The following is a 14,315-nucleotide window of genomic DNA, read 5'->3' as shown; positions in this document are numbered from 1 at the left end:
ATCATCGTCAATAAAAAGGCTGCATTTGACAGCTACAATGTATACAAGTTTGCTAGAATACAAAATCAACCCTTATCCTGAACACCATGCTCATTTGACCAAAAAATAAGAAATTCGTGCTGCAAGCCAGTCATCTAAGGCCGCACATTCTCCTTGCCATACGCTCCGTTTCGATTTCGGAGCCTCTTCTTCTCAGCCATTCGCTTTTCAATTCTCGCAAGAGCGGCGGCTCGCCTCTCCGGTGGCAGCGTGCTCTTTGACGTATTTCCCACCAGAGAGCTGTTGATCTGGGTATTCGGATCCGGGCCACCCAACCGGGCGAATCGATCGGATAAGAGATCGACCTGGCCATTCGCGCCGGATGCCCATGCGTTTTGCCCATGGTTCGCGATTCTCGCCAAAGCGGGCAATTCTGGCGCGACAATGTCCTTGGTCTTGCCAATCTGGACACGGCGGTTGACTGCATCTTCCGCAACATAGGCACGGTTTCTGGGCGACCGAGGGATGAATGGCTGCCACTTAGGTTTGCCGAGAGTATCCTGTGCTGCCATATTGGCGGGTTCTGATTTCGGGGCCAACGCTGCGTCCTCCACAAACTTTTCCCTCAATGTTCGCGGCTGGGTTCGTTTAAGCATATTTCGCGGCTCGTCCAGGCTTCGCCTCTCGGCCCTTTCGGCCTTGTCTCGAATGGGCTCATCTGACTTTGACTCCTTGATCATGTCGTCACCTGTGGTCTGTGGTTGCCAACTGTGCGGTCTCGGCTGTCCTGACCCTGCAGATTTGAGAGACTTGACCTCCTTTTTGAGATCGGCAATCTTGGTGTGAGCTCGCTCCAACACGGCTTTAGTGTCTGCCTCGTGGACTTCGCTTTCCTTCCTAAACGCCTCAAAATCATTCCTCAATTGACGAAGCTCCTCGTCTTTTCGTCGGGAGTCCTCCTTGGCAGCTTTGAGCAGAGTACGCAGTTCCTGAGCTCGTGGTCCGTTGCTGGCCCGCGCTTCCTCTTTTTCATTGACAACCAGCTTTAATTCCGCTTTTTTCAATTGTGTTTTGAGGGTAAAGACTTCATCGCGTAATGAATCCAATTCCTTTAACTGAGACCGTGCTCGCCGCAATTCTCGTCGGGTTTCTGTCAGCTGTTTTTGCGTGGCTGATATCGATGGGCTGGGGGCATATCGACGGCGAGGCGTATCATTTGCAGCCATATTATCCCTTTGCGTGAGCAAGTCTTCCATTTGGCCTTCAAGCTCCTGTACACGATGACGGTACTGTGCTGCCAGGGCGGTTTGCTTGGAGAGCTTTGTCAGCATTTCAGTCTGGTCCTCGCCCGGCCGATGCCCATGCTGCGTGACAATTTGCGACGCATTCTCGGCAATCCTCTTTTCCATTTTGATGACCCGTTGCTGCTCGTCACGCAGTCGTTCAGCTAGTTCGATGGCTTCAGCGTCCTTTTGCTGTGCATAGGATTTTGCCAGTTGCTTATACTTGAGCAATTTCTCCATTTCAGCCTTCGCCTCTTGGTGGTACTTTAGGAATTCCTCTTTCCAGTACCGACCCGATTGCGAGTGCGGTTCGTTGAGGTCGATTGTGACGTCGTGATTGCTGTAGTCCTCTTCTTCTTCCCACTCGTCATCCGACACAGTCTGCTCAGGTCGTGCATTGTTTTGCGCTTTTGCATCTGCCGAGATCTTTGGCCGCTGTGTCTCGGTTGATTCGTCTTGTTCAGTTATTTTGGTGAGGTTAGTGGTGGATCCTCCTGGTACATCGTGACCGAATGACACGCGCTTTCTCTTGGATGTTCCAGTCCCTGGCGTAAGAAGAATACCCTGCGGCTTCGATGGCGTCTCGGATGATTGTCTTGTGGCGGTTGTAGGCCGTCTTGATGCCGCGCCTCGGGTGCTCCGACGGTCCTCATTTCGTTTTGACGGCGTGCCAAACAAGGCACTTTTGAAGGCTCTGGCGGCAAATACCGGTGCTGGAGTATCTGGCTGGTCAATCTGCGTCGTATCTGTGTGTGTTCACTGGTTAGAGCCTTATTCCTGCTGAAAAGCTTCATTGTTGGCATCAAACCTCCGTCGCCCGTGTCTGGCGCGTTGTCACCGCGCTTCAGCATCCACCCCAGCATTGTGAGTCGACAAAAATGAATACGATTCAAGAAGAGACGCTGAATAAAAGAAGAGCAATGAGCGATGCTGCTATCTCTGAATATAAAACGCGTCCATTGAGCGTGCACAGGATTGGGATCGCAAAGACAGTACACGCGTGAGCTTAAAGTCTGTTGATTAGGAGAATGCAGAAACTGGATGCTGTCATTGTTTACTTTGGTTGTCCCGAGTTGGAAACAAACAGTGGGGCTCCAATGGCATGTGCCACGATTGACTCCAGATCAATTGATGTCCCAGCGCCAGTTTGTGTCCAGACCGGTAGCGCCTCCGACAGCCATTGGGTCCTTCACTCGGGGGGTCTGGGGCCTCAGCCTGATCCACGGCATATGCACGGCTAGAGCTTGGCCCGTCTGCAGCGCTGAATTCGGTTGGTGTCATTTGCGCCCCAAAGATCCTGTTCCAGATGTCCATGTCAATTCGAGAGGACATCTGGACCCTGTTCAGCCCTGTGGTTCAGTGAGACCGCCTGTGACACCGCTTCTCTCAGTGCTTCGCTGCCCCTCCCAGGTACAGATACCCCGCTATTCTGAGCAAGCTCCATTGAGTCCGGTCAATCATGGTCGTCATGTGTCCGCCACTTTTGACCTTCACAGAGGTGCCGTCCTGTCTCACTTTCCTTCTTTCTTCACACCCAAATCCGTATACCTAGATAATATTCACGATATTCAAGCGGCCCGCCATGGCTTCATTCGTCTAAGGAGCTGCAGCTTGGCTGTGGCATTTCTTTGGACCTCACGCGACCATGGCGTGGCAAGCATCCAGCGCCTGGAAGAAGTCCTTGCCCAAGGATTCAAGTAACGATGACTCAAGCTTTCCCGGCCTCAAGCCCACAACACCAGACGCAACAACCAAGATCGAGTATGAGGAGCTGCAGCAGAATGAGCTGCTGGCTCTCGAGGCCATCTATGGGGACGATTTCGTGAAGCACAACGACACCCATAGCGCCTGGAAGGTAGCGCTCGTGCCCCAGCAGATCATGTTCATACACATAAAAGGTAGAGCACTGCTGACTGCTGCTTGACAGAAAACGGAGCCGTCATTCGATATTCGGATCAAGGCATCCACCGACAGCGACTTTGCCGTGACTGTTGGGTTTGTCATGACCGCTACCTACCCCAAATCGCCGCCTCTCTTGACCGTCAAGGACCTCGACGGCCTGCGCGAGTCTACACAATACAAGATTCAGAAATTTGTCGACACTGAGCCTCGAGAATTCGCCAAGGATGAACAGGAAATGGTTGACAGGATTGTCGAAGGCATTCGCGACATTCTAGAGGATGCAGCCCAAGTCAAGGCATCCGGCAAGCAGCTGCCGTCCCTCGAAGAGGAACGAGAACGACACGAGGCAAAGCTGGCAGAGAAAGCGTTGCAGCAGAAAGAAGATGAAGCACGCAAGAAGATTGAGGAGACAAAGGAGGAAGAGCGCGTCATGTCGGAGATGCTACAGCAGCAGATTGACCGACAGCGGCAAAAGGCCAAGGAGTCGAGGCTCAGTCGACGTCCCAACGGCGTAGGGGCCACGCCCAGCGACAACTCTGCCACCTCTATCGAAAAGATTGAGTTTGACCAGTTCTGCCACATGAAGAACAAGGAGGGTAACAACCTCAGCTTCAAAGCAGTAACTGGAAAATGCGACCCCAGAGAGGGCCAGGTCACTGTTGTGTACACGGTCCGACCAGTCCTGGCCAATGGGCAGGGTGACCAGACATTGGCGCTAAAGGAAGCGATCCTGAGACCCAACGGCAGAGACCCCAAGGAATTCAAGAAGCAGTTGCAGTCTGTCGAGTCTCGACTGCAGGAGCTAAAGAACACAAAGGCGATCCATCACCGCCGTCTAGTCGACATTTTGGATTTCAAAGTCGAAAGCGGCAAGTCGGCCGACGGAGGAGGCGTGCCTACAAATTTCTGGACGGTCAGGATATTGATGCCAATGGCTGCCAAGGGTTCGCTCGAGGAGCTGCTGGAGCTGGCGGGACACCTTGAACTGGGCAAAGTACGGTCTTGGACTAGAGATTTATTAGATGCCCTGACCTTTCTTCACTCCAAGAACATTGCGCATCAGGATATTCACGCAAGCAACGTGCTCTTGTTCCGAGAGTCTACGGGCGAGTTCGTGCCTAAATTGTCCGACTGCTGGTTCCAGCGAGAGATTCACAATGCCAGCACCCCAAAGCCAGGTCTCCCGGGATTAACCACTGCAAAGTCGGCATACTGGCTGCCGCCAGAGATTGCCGGACAGTCCAAGCCACAGTACACATACAAGACGGACGTCTGGGAGTTTGGCATTGTATTCACCCAAATGATATTTGGTCTAGACGTTTTACAAAAGTACTCGTCGCCACGCAACCTGATACAGGAACTGAGACTCACTGTGCCCCTCGAGGAGCTGGTCAGCCGATTCTTTAAGGAGGACAAGCAAAAGCGACCTCGGCCGTTCGAGCTGGGCTCGAGCGAGTTCCTCGCCACCGATGCTCCTGTATTTGCAGAGTCCGATGATTCTAGGGCACTCTCGACGACGCCGTCACTCACGTCGCTGCACGTTGTTCCTGCAAGGCTCAGGCGCGATTCGATGAGTCGTGGAGCGGCCGTGTCTAGATACACTGAAGATTTTGTGGAAGAGGGTCGTCTCGGAAAGGGCGGATTCGGAGAGGTTGTAAAGGCGCGGAAGAAGCTTGACGGACAAATCTACGCCATCAAAAAGGTCACCCAGCGATCTCACGTCAGTTTGACCGACATCCTAAAGGAAGTGCGCATGTTGTCGCAGCTCAGCCATCCAGCTGTGGTACGATACTACAATACATGGGTTGAAGAGGTCCCCGACACTACCGATACTGAAGGCGAAACATCCACCGAGGGCTACACCGAGGAGACGGAACAAACGGCCTCTGATGGTATCGACATTCAATTTGCGACCAGTACAGGTGGACTTGATTTTATGTCATCCAATGCAGCAATCGAGTTTGGCTATGATAACGACAGCGATGATAACGCCATTGAAGACGACGATTCCGAGGATGACAATGACGATGACAGCTCGATTGTGGGCGACTCGGCGGGCCATCGTGTCGTGATACCAGACAGGGAGCGGGCTGCACAGGTTCTTCGGCGGGCGAGGCAGCAGCGAGCGTCTCGGACAATCCTCTACATTTCCATGGAATACTGTGAAAAGCGTGTAAGTTGCGTTTGGGCATGGCACTAGTGGCTCTTGATGCTGACGATGGAAGACACTCCGCGATCTGATATCCCGCAATCTGTACAAGACGACGCCTGAGATTTGGCGGCTGTTCCGGCAGATCCTCGAAGGCATGTCTCACATACATTCGCTTGGTATTGTGCACCGTGACCTGAAGCCTGAGAACATTTTCATCAGTAGTAGTCATGAGGGCGTTGACAATGTCAAAATTGGCGACTTTGGTCTCGCCACTACCGGGCAATTTTCAGTCGATAAAGTCGCTGCCAATAGTCTTGAGAACGACGGCATGACTCGAAGTATTGGCACGGCATATTACTCTGCCCCTGAAGTTAGATCGGCTGGCAACGGACTTTATAGTTCAAAAGTTGATGTGAGCCCCCAGATGCACCTTGATACTTCCCTTGGTGAATTGAAGCTGACCTGACCTTGACTAGATGTACTCGCTAGGCATCATCTTTTTCGAAATGTGTTACCACCCAATGGTCGGAATGGAAAAGGCAGACGTTATTGGAAAACTACGACGACCCAAACCAGAACTACCATCAGATTTCAAGCCTGCCGAGAGGTCGCAGACGGAGATTGTCCTGTCTCTGGTCAACCACAATCCCAAGGAGAGACCGTCGTGCGCCGATTTGCTGAAGAGCGGCAAGCTTCCCGTGCAGATGGAAAGCGAAACCATTCGGCGAACCCTGGCAGGCCTATCCGACCCCAGCTCACCGTATTATACCAAGATGCTGTCGACCTTGTTTGCCCGTCCGCGCGATGCGGCCAAGGACTATGCTTGGGACTTGCTCGGTCCGCACCCTGGTCCAAACGAACTTTTGAATCAGGGCGTGGTCCGGAGCACTCTCGTTTCCATCTTTCGGCGACATGGAGCGGTGGAAGTGTCGCGAACATCCATCTATCCCAGGTCGAACCAGTACGGGGAAAATGTCGTGCAGGTGCTGGACCCGAATGGTATGGTTTTGCAGCTCCCATTTGACCTGACCATGGGCGGCGCCAGAATGATTGCGAAGCAGTCTGTAGGGCCCGTGCTACAGCGATCATTCTGCTTTGGCAACGTGTATCGTGACAGGCTCGATACCGGCCAGCCATATGTGTTTGGAGAAGTTGACTTTGACATTGTCACTACGGACACACTTGACCTCGCCCTTAAGGAGGCCGAGGTACTCAAGGTGATAGATGAAATCGTCCAGACGTTTCCGTCCCTGTCGGGCGGCCAAATGTGCTTTCACGTCGGTCATTCAGACCTCCTGCAGCTCATCTTTGACCATTGCGGAGTCGAGCAATCGTGCAGACGGCAGGCCGCCGAAGCACTCAGCAGGCTACACATTTACGGCCATACCTGGCAAAAAGTCAGGGTCGAGCTGCGTTCTACCACTGTGGGCGTGTCCGCCACGAGCGTGGACGAACTCCAGCGATTTGACTTTCGAGGTACGTGTTTGTAATTTGTGAACGCTCCAATGAGGTCATGAAGTAGCTAACTTGCGACACAGACACTCCAAACAAGGCCCTCTCAAAGCTCAAGGCTCTGTTTGAGGGAAGTGAGCTCTACCAACGGGCGGTACCAACCATGGCGCACCTTAAGGAGGTCGCAGAATACTGCAAACGATTTGGCGTGCTCACCAAGTTCTATGTCAACCCCCTCAACAGCCTGAGAGAAAACTTCTTCATGGGCGGCGTCATGTTTTCATGTGTCTATGATAGGAAAACTAGAGACGTGTTTGCAGCCGGCGGCCGCTACGATCACCTCATCAAGGAGAACCGTCCAAAGATTGGCGGAAGCTTTGAGGAAAGACACGCTGTTGGATTTAGTCTGGCTTGGGAGCGTCTGGCTCGTGTCCCTAACAAGAGTGCAAGCAAGACGTTTCTCAAGAAGCAGGAGTCGGATCCCAATATGATGTTTACGGGGAAACGAGTAAGCTTTATCGGTTGTGTGTGTTATGTTGACATACTAACGCGGTGATTAGTGCGATGTACTTGTTGCTTCGTTTGACAAGGCCATCCTTCGGTCGACTGGCATCGAGATTCTGCAGCTTCTCTGGGACCACGACATTAGCGCAGAAATGGCCAAGGATGCGCGATCACCCGAGGATCTGCTGTCGAAACACAGAGACGAAAACTATTCGTGGATTATAGTCGTCAAACCCGAGTCCATGCTCAAGGTCAAAACCATGGGCCGCAAGGACGTACAAGATGTGGACATCCAGCTTGCGCAGCTCATGGCCTGGCTTCGGGCTGAGCTCAAGGAGCGCGACTCTCGAACTCTGGCAAAACTTAGGGGCACCGCATCACATGGCGCCGGCGAAACGAGCGGGACTCACCACGGCGACCGCAACCAGGACCAGGACGTCAAGGTTCTCGTTGCCGGCACCAAGAGCAAGAAGTTTAATCGCAGAACCGTGGTGGACCAGGCCCAAGCCAGCGCGAGCAACCTTATGCGAAGCTACCTTGACGGACCAATCTTGGCCATTGAGACGACGGACCAGGTTATGGACCTGCTTCGAGAGACCAAGCTTTCGGACCACGAGAGTTGGAAGAGTGTGGAACATGCAGTGACGATGGTGGAAAGGAGATATGTCCGGGAACTCCAAACACAGCTCGACACATGGCGCTCAACGTATGAGAGGAAGAACACATCCAAGCACGCATTCCTCTACAACTTTCGCACCGGCACCTGCGTGTACTATGATTTAAGTGCGTGAGGTGGGCATTATTTTAGGCAAGATCTATCATGGGTGATGGTTGTTGCGGGGAGTTGTACTTGCGATTTGGCAGGCACTCTGCATTTTTGGTTGTCATCAAGCCGGTGTTGGGATAGAGGTGTTGATTTACGAGGCAATCAGCGAGGTGTAGCAGTAAGCGCACAAGGTAGATGAATGTCAAGACTCGTTCAGTATTGGGCAGCGTTAGAAGTGAAGCTCTGTGAACTCAGAATGTTCATTCTCGGGCATGCCGGACCGACCCGATCAAAGTTTGACCAAGCGCACTGTCCAATCACGTCCACATACGTTTCGTCCCAACAAACGGAACGAGTCAGATGGCTGCAATCCTGCAAGAACATGACACGACTCACGTCGGGGTCACCAAAACGAAAGTGTAAGGGCAGAGAGGGTGATGCCCAGGGAGAAATTATTTTGGTACCATGACGGCTGAAGGCATGTTTCAGGCCAGCGCTGGGCGTTGGATGCGGTCGAGATTAAATCGACGTTGCGGCTGAATCGGTCGTAGCGGGCACAACGCTCGATGGTGGAGACGAATCCGGCCGGCTGGGACCTGGGGCTGTTGGGACGTTTGTCCCAGGCGGGTGTCAGTTTTGGATTTGTCGTGGTTCGTGGGTTGATGGGTTCGTACGGACATCGAGTAGATGGTTGTAGAGTTGGACAGCTGAGAGTCGAGTGTCTTGGGCGTGATTGCAACGGGCGGGATGAGCCAAGTCATCTGCATCTTGTTGGCGCTGGGTACAAGTGCATCTGGACCAAAGCGCTTACGATTGTGAACGTCTGGTGCCGCAAGTGCCTGATTGCATGGCCATGGCCTCGAGGGGTGGAGATGTTTAAGGCGAGTGGCGGCCACCTGATGCCGTCACTCTCTCTCCTTGACTCCATCCAATTCTGTCTGCGTCGGCTCCTCCATTCGCACTGCACTGACTGCGGCCAACCACCGGCTTCGTCGTTTCGCCTCATCCATCCGCCTCTTCCTATGATTCACTTCATCGCCGCACCGAGCTCGAAACTGGAAGTGAACAATTTGTGAAGCAACTGTGAGGACTACCTAGGCAGGACAGTTCTTTTGTCGAGGGGTGTTCACCTCAACCTGTGCATTATTCATCCCTTTGAACAACACCGCCCTTTCGAACAACGTCGCCTTCACTGATTCAACGGTTCCGGTAAAAAGCGGCCTGCCTCCCTCTTGACTCCGCGCCGCCTTTCTCTCTTCTACGAGGCTTTCTCTGCTGCGACTATTCCTCCGAGCTTGTTGGTTTCAAGCGAATTATTGCAGGCCTGCACCTCGATAGACCATCATGGCTCAGAAGCGCTTGATGCAGGAGCTGCAGGCTCTTCAAAAGGAGAAGTGGGTGACCATCGAGGTACGAGCCGCATTCGCCGAAGCGTCTGGAGGAAATGACGATACTGACTTCTTTGCAGACGGACGAAACTAATCTCCTACGATGGAAAGTTGGGCTTTGGGTTGTGAATCCAGACAGCATCTGGCATGGCGCATACCTTCGCGTACGTTGCATTTCATCGGCCACCGTTGACTAATCTAGACTGACAGCCACCTAGGCCGACATGCGATTCCCTACCGAGTACCCTTACCAGCCGCCGACCTTTAAATTCCTAACCAAAGGCATTTGCCATCCGAATGTCTACACCGACGGCCACCTCTGCATCTCTATCCTCCACAGACCAGGCGACGACGAGCAGTCCGGCGAACTGGCAAGCGAACGATGGAACGTCCTCCACGGCGTTGAATCCGTCCTCCGATCCGTCCTCCTCCTCATGGACGACCCGGAAATCAACTCGCCCGCCAACGTCGACGCCAGCGTACTTTACCGCGACAAGCGGGACGAATACGACGCCCACGCCAAGGACGTTGTCAACCGCACGCAGTCGGACATCCCAGACGGCGTGCGAATGCCCACGACATCGGAGCTGGCTCCCGTTCCCGTGAAGCCCGTCGAGGACGATGCCGATTTCTGGAACATGTCTGACGAGGAGGAAGACTTTGGAGGCAGCGATAGTGATGAGGATATGGGCGACTTTGAGGAAGACGATGATGATGAGGATGACGACGAGGACGATGAGACAAAGTGAAGCGACTTTGTGGGATTCACTTTTTCTGCATAGCGGGGGTCTTTTTTTTTTACTCTGTGTAACGGGAATCGGCGTTTTATAACATGATGTCTAGTGCCATGTGGGCAGGTGGATTGTTTACTTTGGGCGCCGGATCGCCGTTTGGCAGGTTCCTGGATGAGGATATCTGGATATCGGTACGGATGAGGCGTAACAGCGGGATTGATTTGTTTTTGTGATTTGGACCGGCATTAGCATTGGGGAGCATTGGCCGTTTATAGATTGCGTTAGAGGCAATAGAATTGTGCATGCTGCGAGAGTTGCCTTTGATGTGTGAGAGATATGGCGTGCTGATTGACTGACTGAGGCAGTGCGAGAGATCGCTCTGCTGCGAATGCGGCAGCTGACTCCTCACTTGCACCTGCCTCAGCTCAGCGTTGGGCATATGAATCTCAGCCTCACTCTACCCGACTGTTACACCAGCAGTGATGGATTCGTCTACTCCGTACGGAGCCTCCTATGCAAGATGCAGCTTACCCGCCTACCTGCTCTTCCCTTCATCGTCTTTTTCTGAATTCGTTGCCGCCCCTTTTCTTCTTAACAATCCCAATCGACTTTGTCAAAGCCATCCCTATTGATGGTTTGTTCTCAAAATCTCGCACGGCGCCAACCCTGCTTCGACGTACGGTCTGTGGTAGAAAGTATTTGCTCATATTAAGGTATACACCAACATATCTCGATATATCCAAGTATACACCAACACATCTCGATACATCTTAGCACACACCGCGGTATGCGATAGCTGTGCCCGTTTAAATACTCTTGACCACCCACTGTACTTCCCCAGCTTCGCCGCTATGGATCCAGCCTCTGCCATTGGCGTGGCATCTGGCATTCTGGCCTTCATCACCGTCAGCATCAAGGTGGTAAAAGCTGGCCGTGAGGTATACCACTCAATTGGAGACGGGGGCCAAGAGAATATAAGCCGAGAAACGATCATCACGGAAATGACGGAATTCATGAACACGTTACCAGCAGCCGGAGACCGCCAACTGGTGCGTGAAGACCAGAGCCTTGCTGAACTAGTTGGAGAATGTCGCAAGATAGCAGAAGAACTCCTCAAGATGCTACAAAAGATGAAGGCCAAAGATGACAAATCAACCTTTTCTAAACTACGAGCGGCCATTAGACAAGTCTCGTCTCAGTCAGAGCTGGAAGGGTTGGAGAAACGATTGGACTATTGCCGTGGGCAGCTTGAACTGCATCTAAACGCGAAATACTTGTAAATATTATCATCATCGCTTGGTACATGCGATAATTGGCACTGACAATGGTAATTAGCCACCAGACAAAGCACATTTTGGCCGATTTGCTGTCACACACACATGCCAACACATCCAAGCTCACAGAACTTCAAACCGGCTTTGACCAGCTTAAAGGCGTCGTAGTTGGGTCCCCCAGTGAGGATGCAAACGAAAAGCTGCGTCAACTGCTCGGTATTCATCAGGAAGCTTTGAACATGTTTTATCAAGACCAAATCTTACAAAGTCTCAGATTCCCTGATATGCATGGGAGATACGAAATGCTACATCCAGCTGATGAAAGCACTTTTCGATGGATTTTAGAAGACAATCCAAACACAAGCAACCATGATGTGCCACCTGAGTACGATGAGATGAGACACCAATCCAGGGAAAAACTTGCCAACTGGCTCTCTTCTTCTGAAGGACTCTTTCATATTTCTGGTAAGCTGGGCTCAGGAAAGTCGACTTTGATGAAGTATCTGTACCAAAACCATCGGACCAAGAGTGCGCTCGAAAACTGGGCCGGTGAGTGAACAGCCTGATTCTTTGTAGGCCTTGGTATGGTAATACTGATACATGTCGTGAATTAGGTAGCAAGCGGCTAGTTCTCGCCAATTTCTTCTTCTGGAAGCCTGGCTCACCGTTACAAAAGTCTCTTGCAGGTCTCTGTCGATCTATACTGCATAGCCTGCTGCAGTCATGTCCGGAATTTATACCATCGGCATTGCCAGAGCATTGGGAGAAAATTAAGCGACTTCCATTGTTCGCTCGACATGACTTGGAGGTCTCAGCAGACCAGGTGCAAACTGCTTTGCAAAAATTCATTGAGGACAAGAGAGTCTATGCCGAAAACCGCTGCTGTCTCTTCATTGATGGCCTGGACGAATACGACCAGACGCCGCACTGTGATCACACAGCAATGGTCAGCTTGCTACATGCCTGGGTTGCGACTTCCCATGGTAACCTGAAGGTGTGCACGTCGAGTAGGGAAGACAACGTGTTTATGAATGCGTTTACGGAAGATTGTCGATTACGGATTCACGAGCTTACACTCTATGACATGAGAGGCTATGTCCAGGACAAACTATGCGGTTTGCCTAGCAGTGAGGCTAAAGAAGATCTAATTGTCGACATATCTGACAATGCCAATGGCATTTTCTTCTGGGTCGCACTTGTAGTGCAAGCCATGCGTGAGAGCATTGAGAATGGAGGAGATGTCAACGATCTGAAAGACTTGCTCAACTCTCTTCCGATAGGGCTAGAGGAATTATTTCATCATATACTCACCAAACTTGGCGAACAAAAGCGGATTAAAGCCCATGAAACTATCATTATGCTTTCCGCATTAAAGGCAGGGAATTACCCCCCGCTATCGCTGCTTGCATATTCTTTTTATAACGACTACAAAAAAGACCAAAGGTTCGCTTTCCGGGACGATTTAGTAGCTGGAAAGCACATCGATGAGACTCTTTTGAAGACGAGAATCGAGCTTGCTCGAAAGCAACTGAGGGCTAATTGTGGAGGATTGTTGGAATCGGGTCTGACCCTCGACGTTTTAGAAGGGGGAGCAAGTATTGAATACACCCATCGCTCGGTCCCTGAATATTTGGAGAGACTCCGAGTGCAGGAAAGCGCCGCGGCTGTCAGTCACAAATTCGATGCTATTGACGCCGCTTCCAGTCTTCTTGTGGCTCACATCCGACTCGTGGACTGCTTCGATCCTGAAGCTGCCACTAGAACCTGTGCTGGGCTAGCCTACCTGCGTATCACGAACAGAGTGGATGAGGAGCCTTTCGAATTTCTTGAATTCCTGGATTCTCGGGTAGATGAATCATGCTGGCGCAGAATGGAACAGGCCGAGGAGATTAATTTCTATCTTTCAGCCACGACATTTCAGTGCATACACCACCGATTCCACAGTGGGACGAGACCCGCCCAGATTAAATGCGTCGAAGTGTACTGCCCTCTCTGGCATGCATTGCAGCTTGGATTTGATGCCTACGTTACTTGGAAGCTGGGAAAACAAGCTGCCAATAGTCCGTTTAAGAGAATGCTATTGGCGCATGTGGTCCTGTTTCAACCGGAGTCTGTCGCTGTTCCACCCTGGGATTGTCTGTTTGACAATGGTGTCTTCTCGGACACGGTGGTGCAATATTATTTCGAATCGCCAATTTTGAGTATAGATGATTACCCAGGAGATTTGGAACGCCTAACAGAAATGACCGCTTTACATCAGTTTCTGATTAACTGTTTTTTTCTTTGGTGCGAATTCGGCCAATCCACGGGCCTTGATTCTAAAAGGGAAGCCGACTGGTTTGGTCAGGTCGTTGAACAGTTCTTAAACCGGGATACTAGTACCATTGACTTTGAAGCCTCGGTCAAAACAAAAAAAAATGCGTGGGAGCAGGCATTGATTGCCGAATTCACTTTCAAGCTCCAAAGGGGGTCTCGGGTCGTTGTCGGCGACGCCAAGGCTGGAATAGTGGACGGCATCTCTATTAAATGCCCTTCATGGCTCTTCGATATTGTAAAGGGTAGAGACGACAATTTGACTTGTGATAGAGAAATGCATATGTCATTCCGACAGTTTATCGAGGTAGTCATGCCAGATAATATGGATCGACTGCTTTCCTTGCTAGAGAGAAATGTCAGCCGCCTGGAGCCTACTATAGATGATGAGGTCGAACTCGGGCCTCTACAGAATGCGTCTGAGAAGGAAAATGGGCCGTCGAAAGTTACACCATCTCTGTTTTCTGAGGACGAAACTTGCATGGATATTGAGGCTAGCAGTGCATATTGGACAGCTTGGTGCTCTAAGCATGCTGATCTTATCGTTGCCTTTGCATTAGGTGAGTGA

The 14,315-nt window shown here is 51.6% G+C and overlaps 4 protein-coding genes across 4 annotated transcripts; 3 read left to right on the top strand and 1 right to left on the bottom strand.

Annotated features, from left to right (window-relative positions):
- Nucleotides 1–134: 134 nt before the first annotated feature.
- On the bottom strand, nt 135–2,125 carry VFPPC_06076 (Spindle-body formation-associated protein; the record flags this gene model as incomplete). The annotated part of the gene is made up of 2 exons (XM_018285172.1): nt 135–2,008; nt 2,071–2,125. The coding sequence occupies 2 exons, from the start codon at nt 2,123–2,125 to the stop codon at nt 135–137; spliced, it is 1,929 nt and encodes a 642-aa protein (XP_018142184.1).
- Nucleotides 2,126–2,907: 782 nt separating this feature from the next.
- VFPPC_06075 (protein kinase (Gcn2)) lies at nt 2,908–8,063 on the top strand (the record flags this gene model as incomplete). The annotated part of the gene is made up of 6 exons (XM_018285171.1): nt 2,908–3,117; nt 3,190–5,337; nt 5,390–5,728; nt 5,793–6,792; nt 6,855–7,276; nt 7,329–8,063. The coding sequence occupies 6 exons, from the start codon at nt 2,908–2,910 to the stop codon at nt 8,061–8,063; spliced, it is 4,854 nt and encodes a 1,617-aa protein (XP_018142183.1).
- A 1,319-nt stretch (nt 8,064–9,382) lies between these two features.
- Nucleotides 9,383–10,175, top strand: VFPPC_13959 (ubiquitin-conjugating enzyme, E2; the record flags this gene model as incomplete). The annotated part of the gene is made up of 3 exons (XM_018291731.1): nt 9,383–9,448; nt 9,507–9,590; nt 9,645–10,175. The coding sequence occupies 3 exons, from the start codon at nt 9,383–9,385 to the stop codon at nt 10,173–10,175; spliced, it is 681 nt and encodes a 226-aa protein (XP_018142182.1).
- An 836-nt stretch (nt 10,176–11,011) lies between these two features.
- On the top strand, nt 11,012–14,315 carry VFPPC_13958 (P-loop containing nucleoside triphosphate hydrolase; the record flags this gene model as incomplete). Its single annotated transcript, XM_018291730.1, has 3 exons — nt 11,012–11,436; nt 11,496–11,983; nt 12,049–14,315. 3 exons carry the CDS (start codon nt 11,012–11,014, stop codon nt 14,313–14,315), a joined length of 3,180 nt encoding a protein of 1,059 aa, XP_018142181.1.

This window comes from Pochonia chlamydosporia, chromosome 5, assembly GCF_001653235.2.
Source record: "Pochonia chlamydosporia 170 chromosome 5, whole genome shotgun sequence".
Classification (NCBI taxonomy): domain Eukaryota; kingdom Fungi; phylum Ascomycota; class Sordariomycetes; order Hypocreales; family Clavicipitaceae; genus Pochonia; species Pochonia chlamydosporia.
The sequence above is the reverse complement of the archived record's forward strand: the minus strand, read 5'-3'. Positions and strand labels throughout refer to the sequence as shown.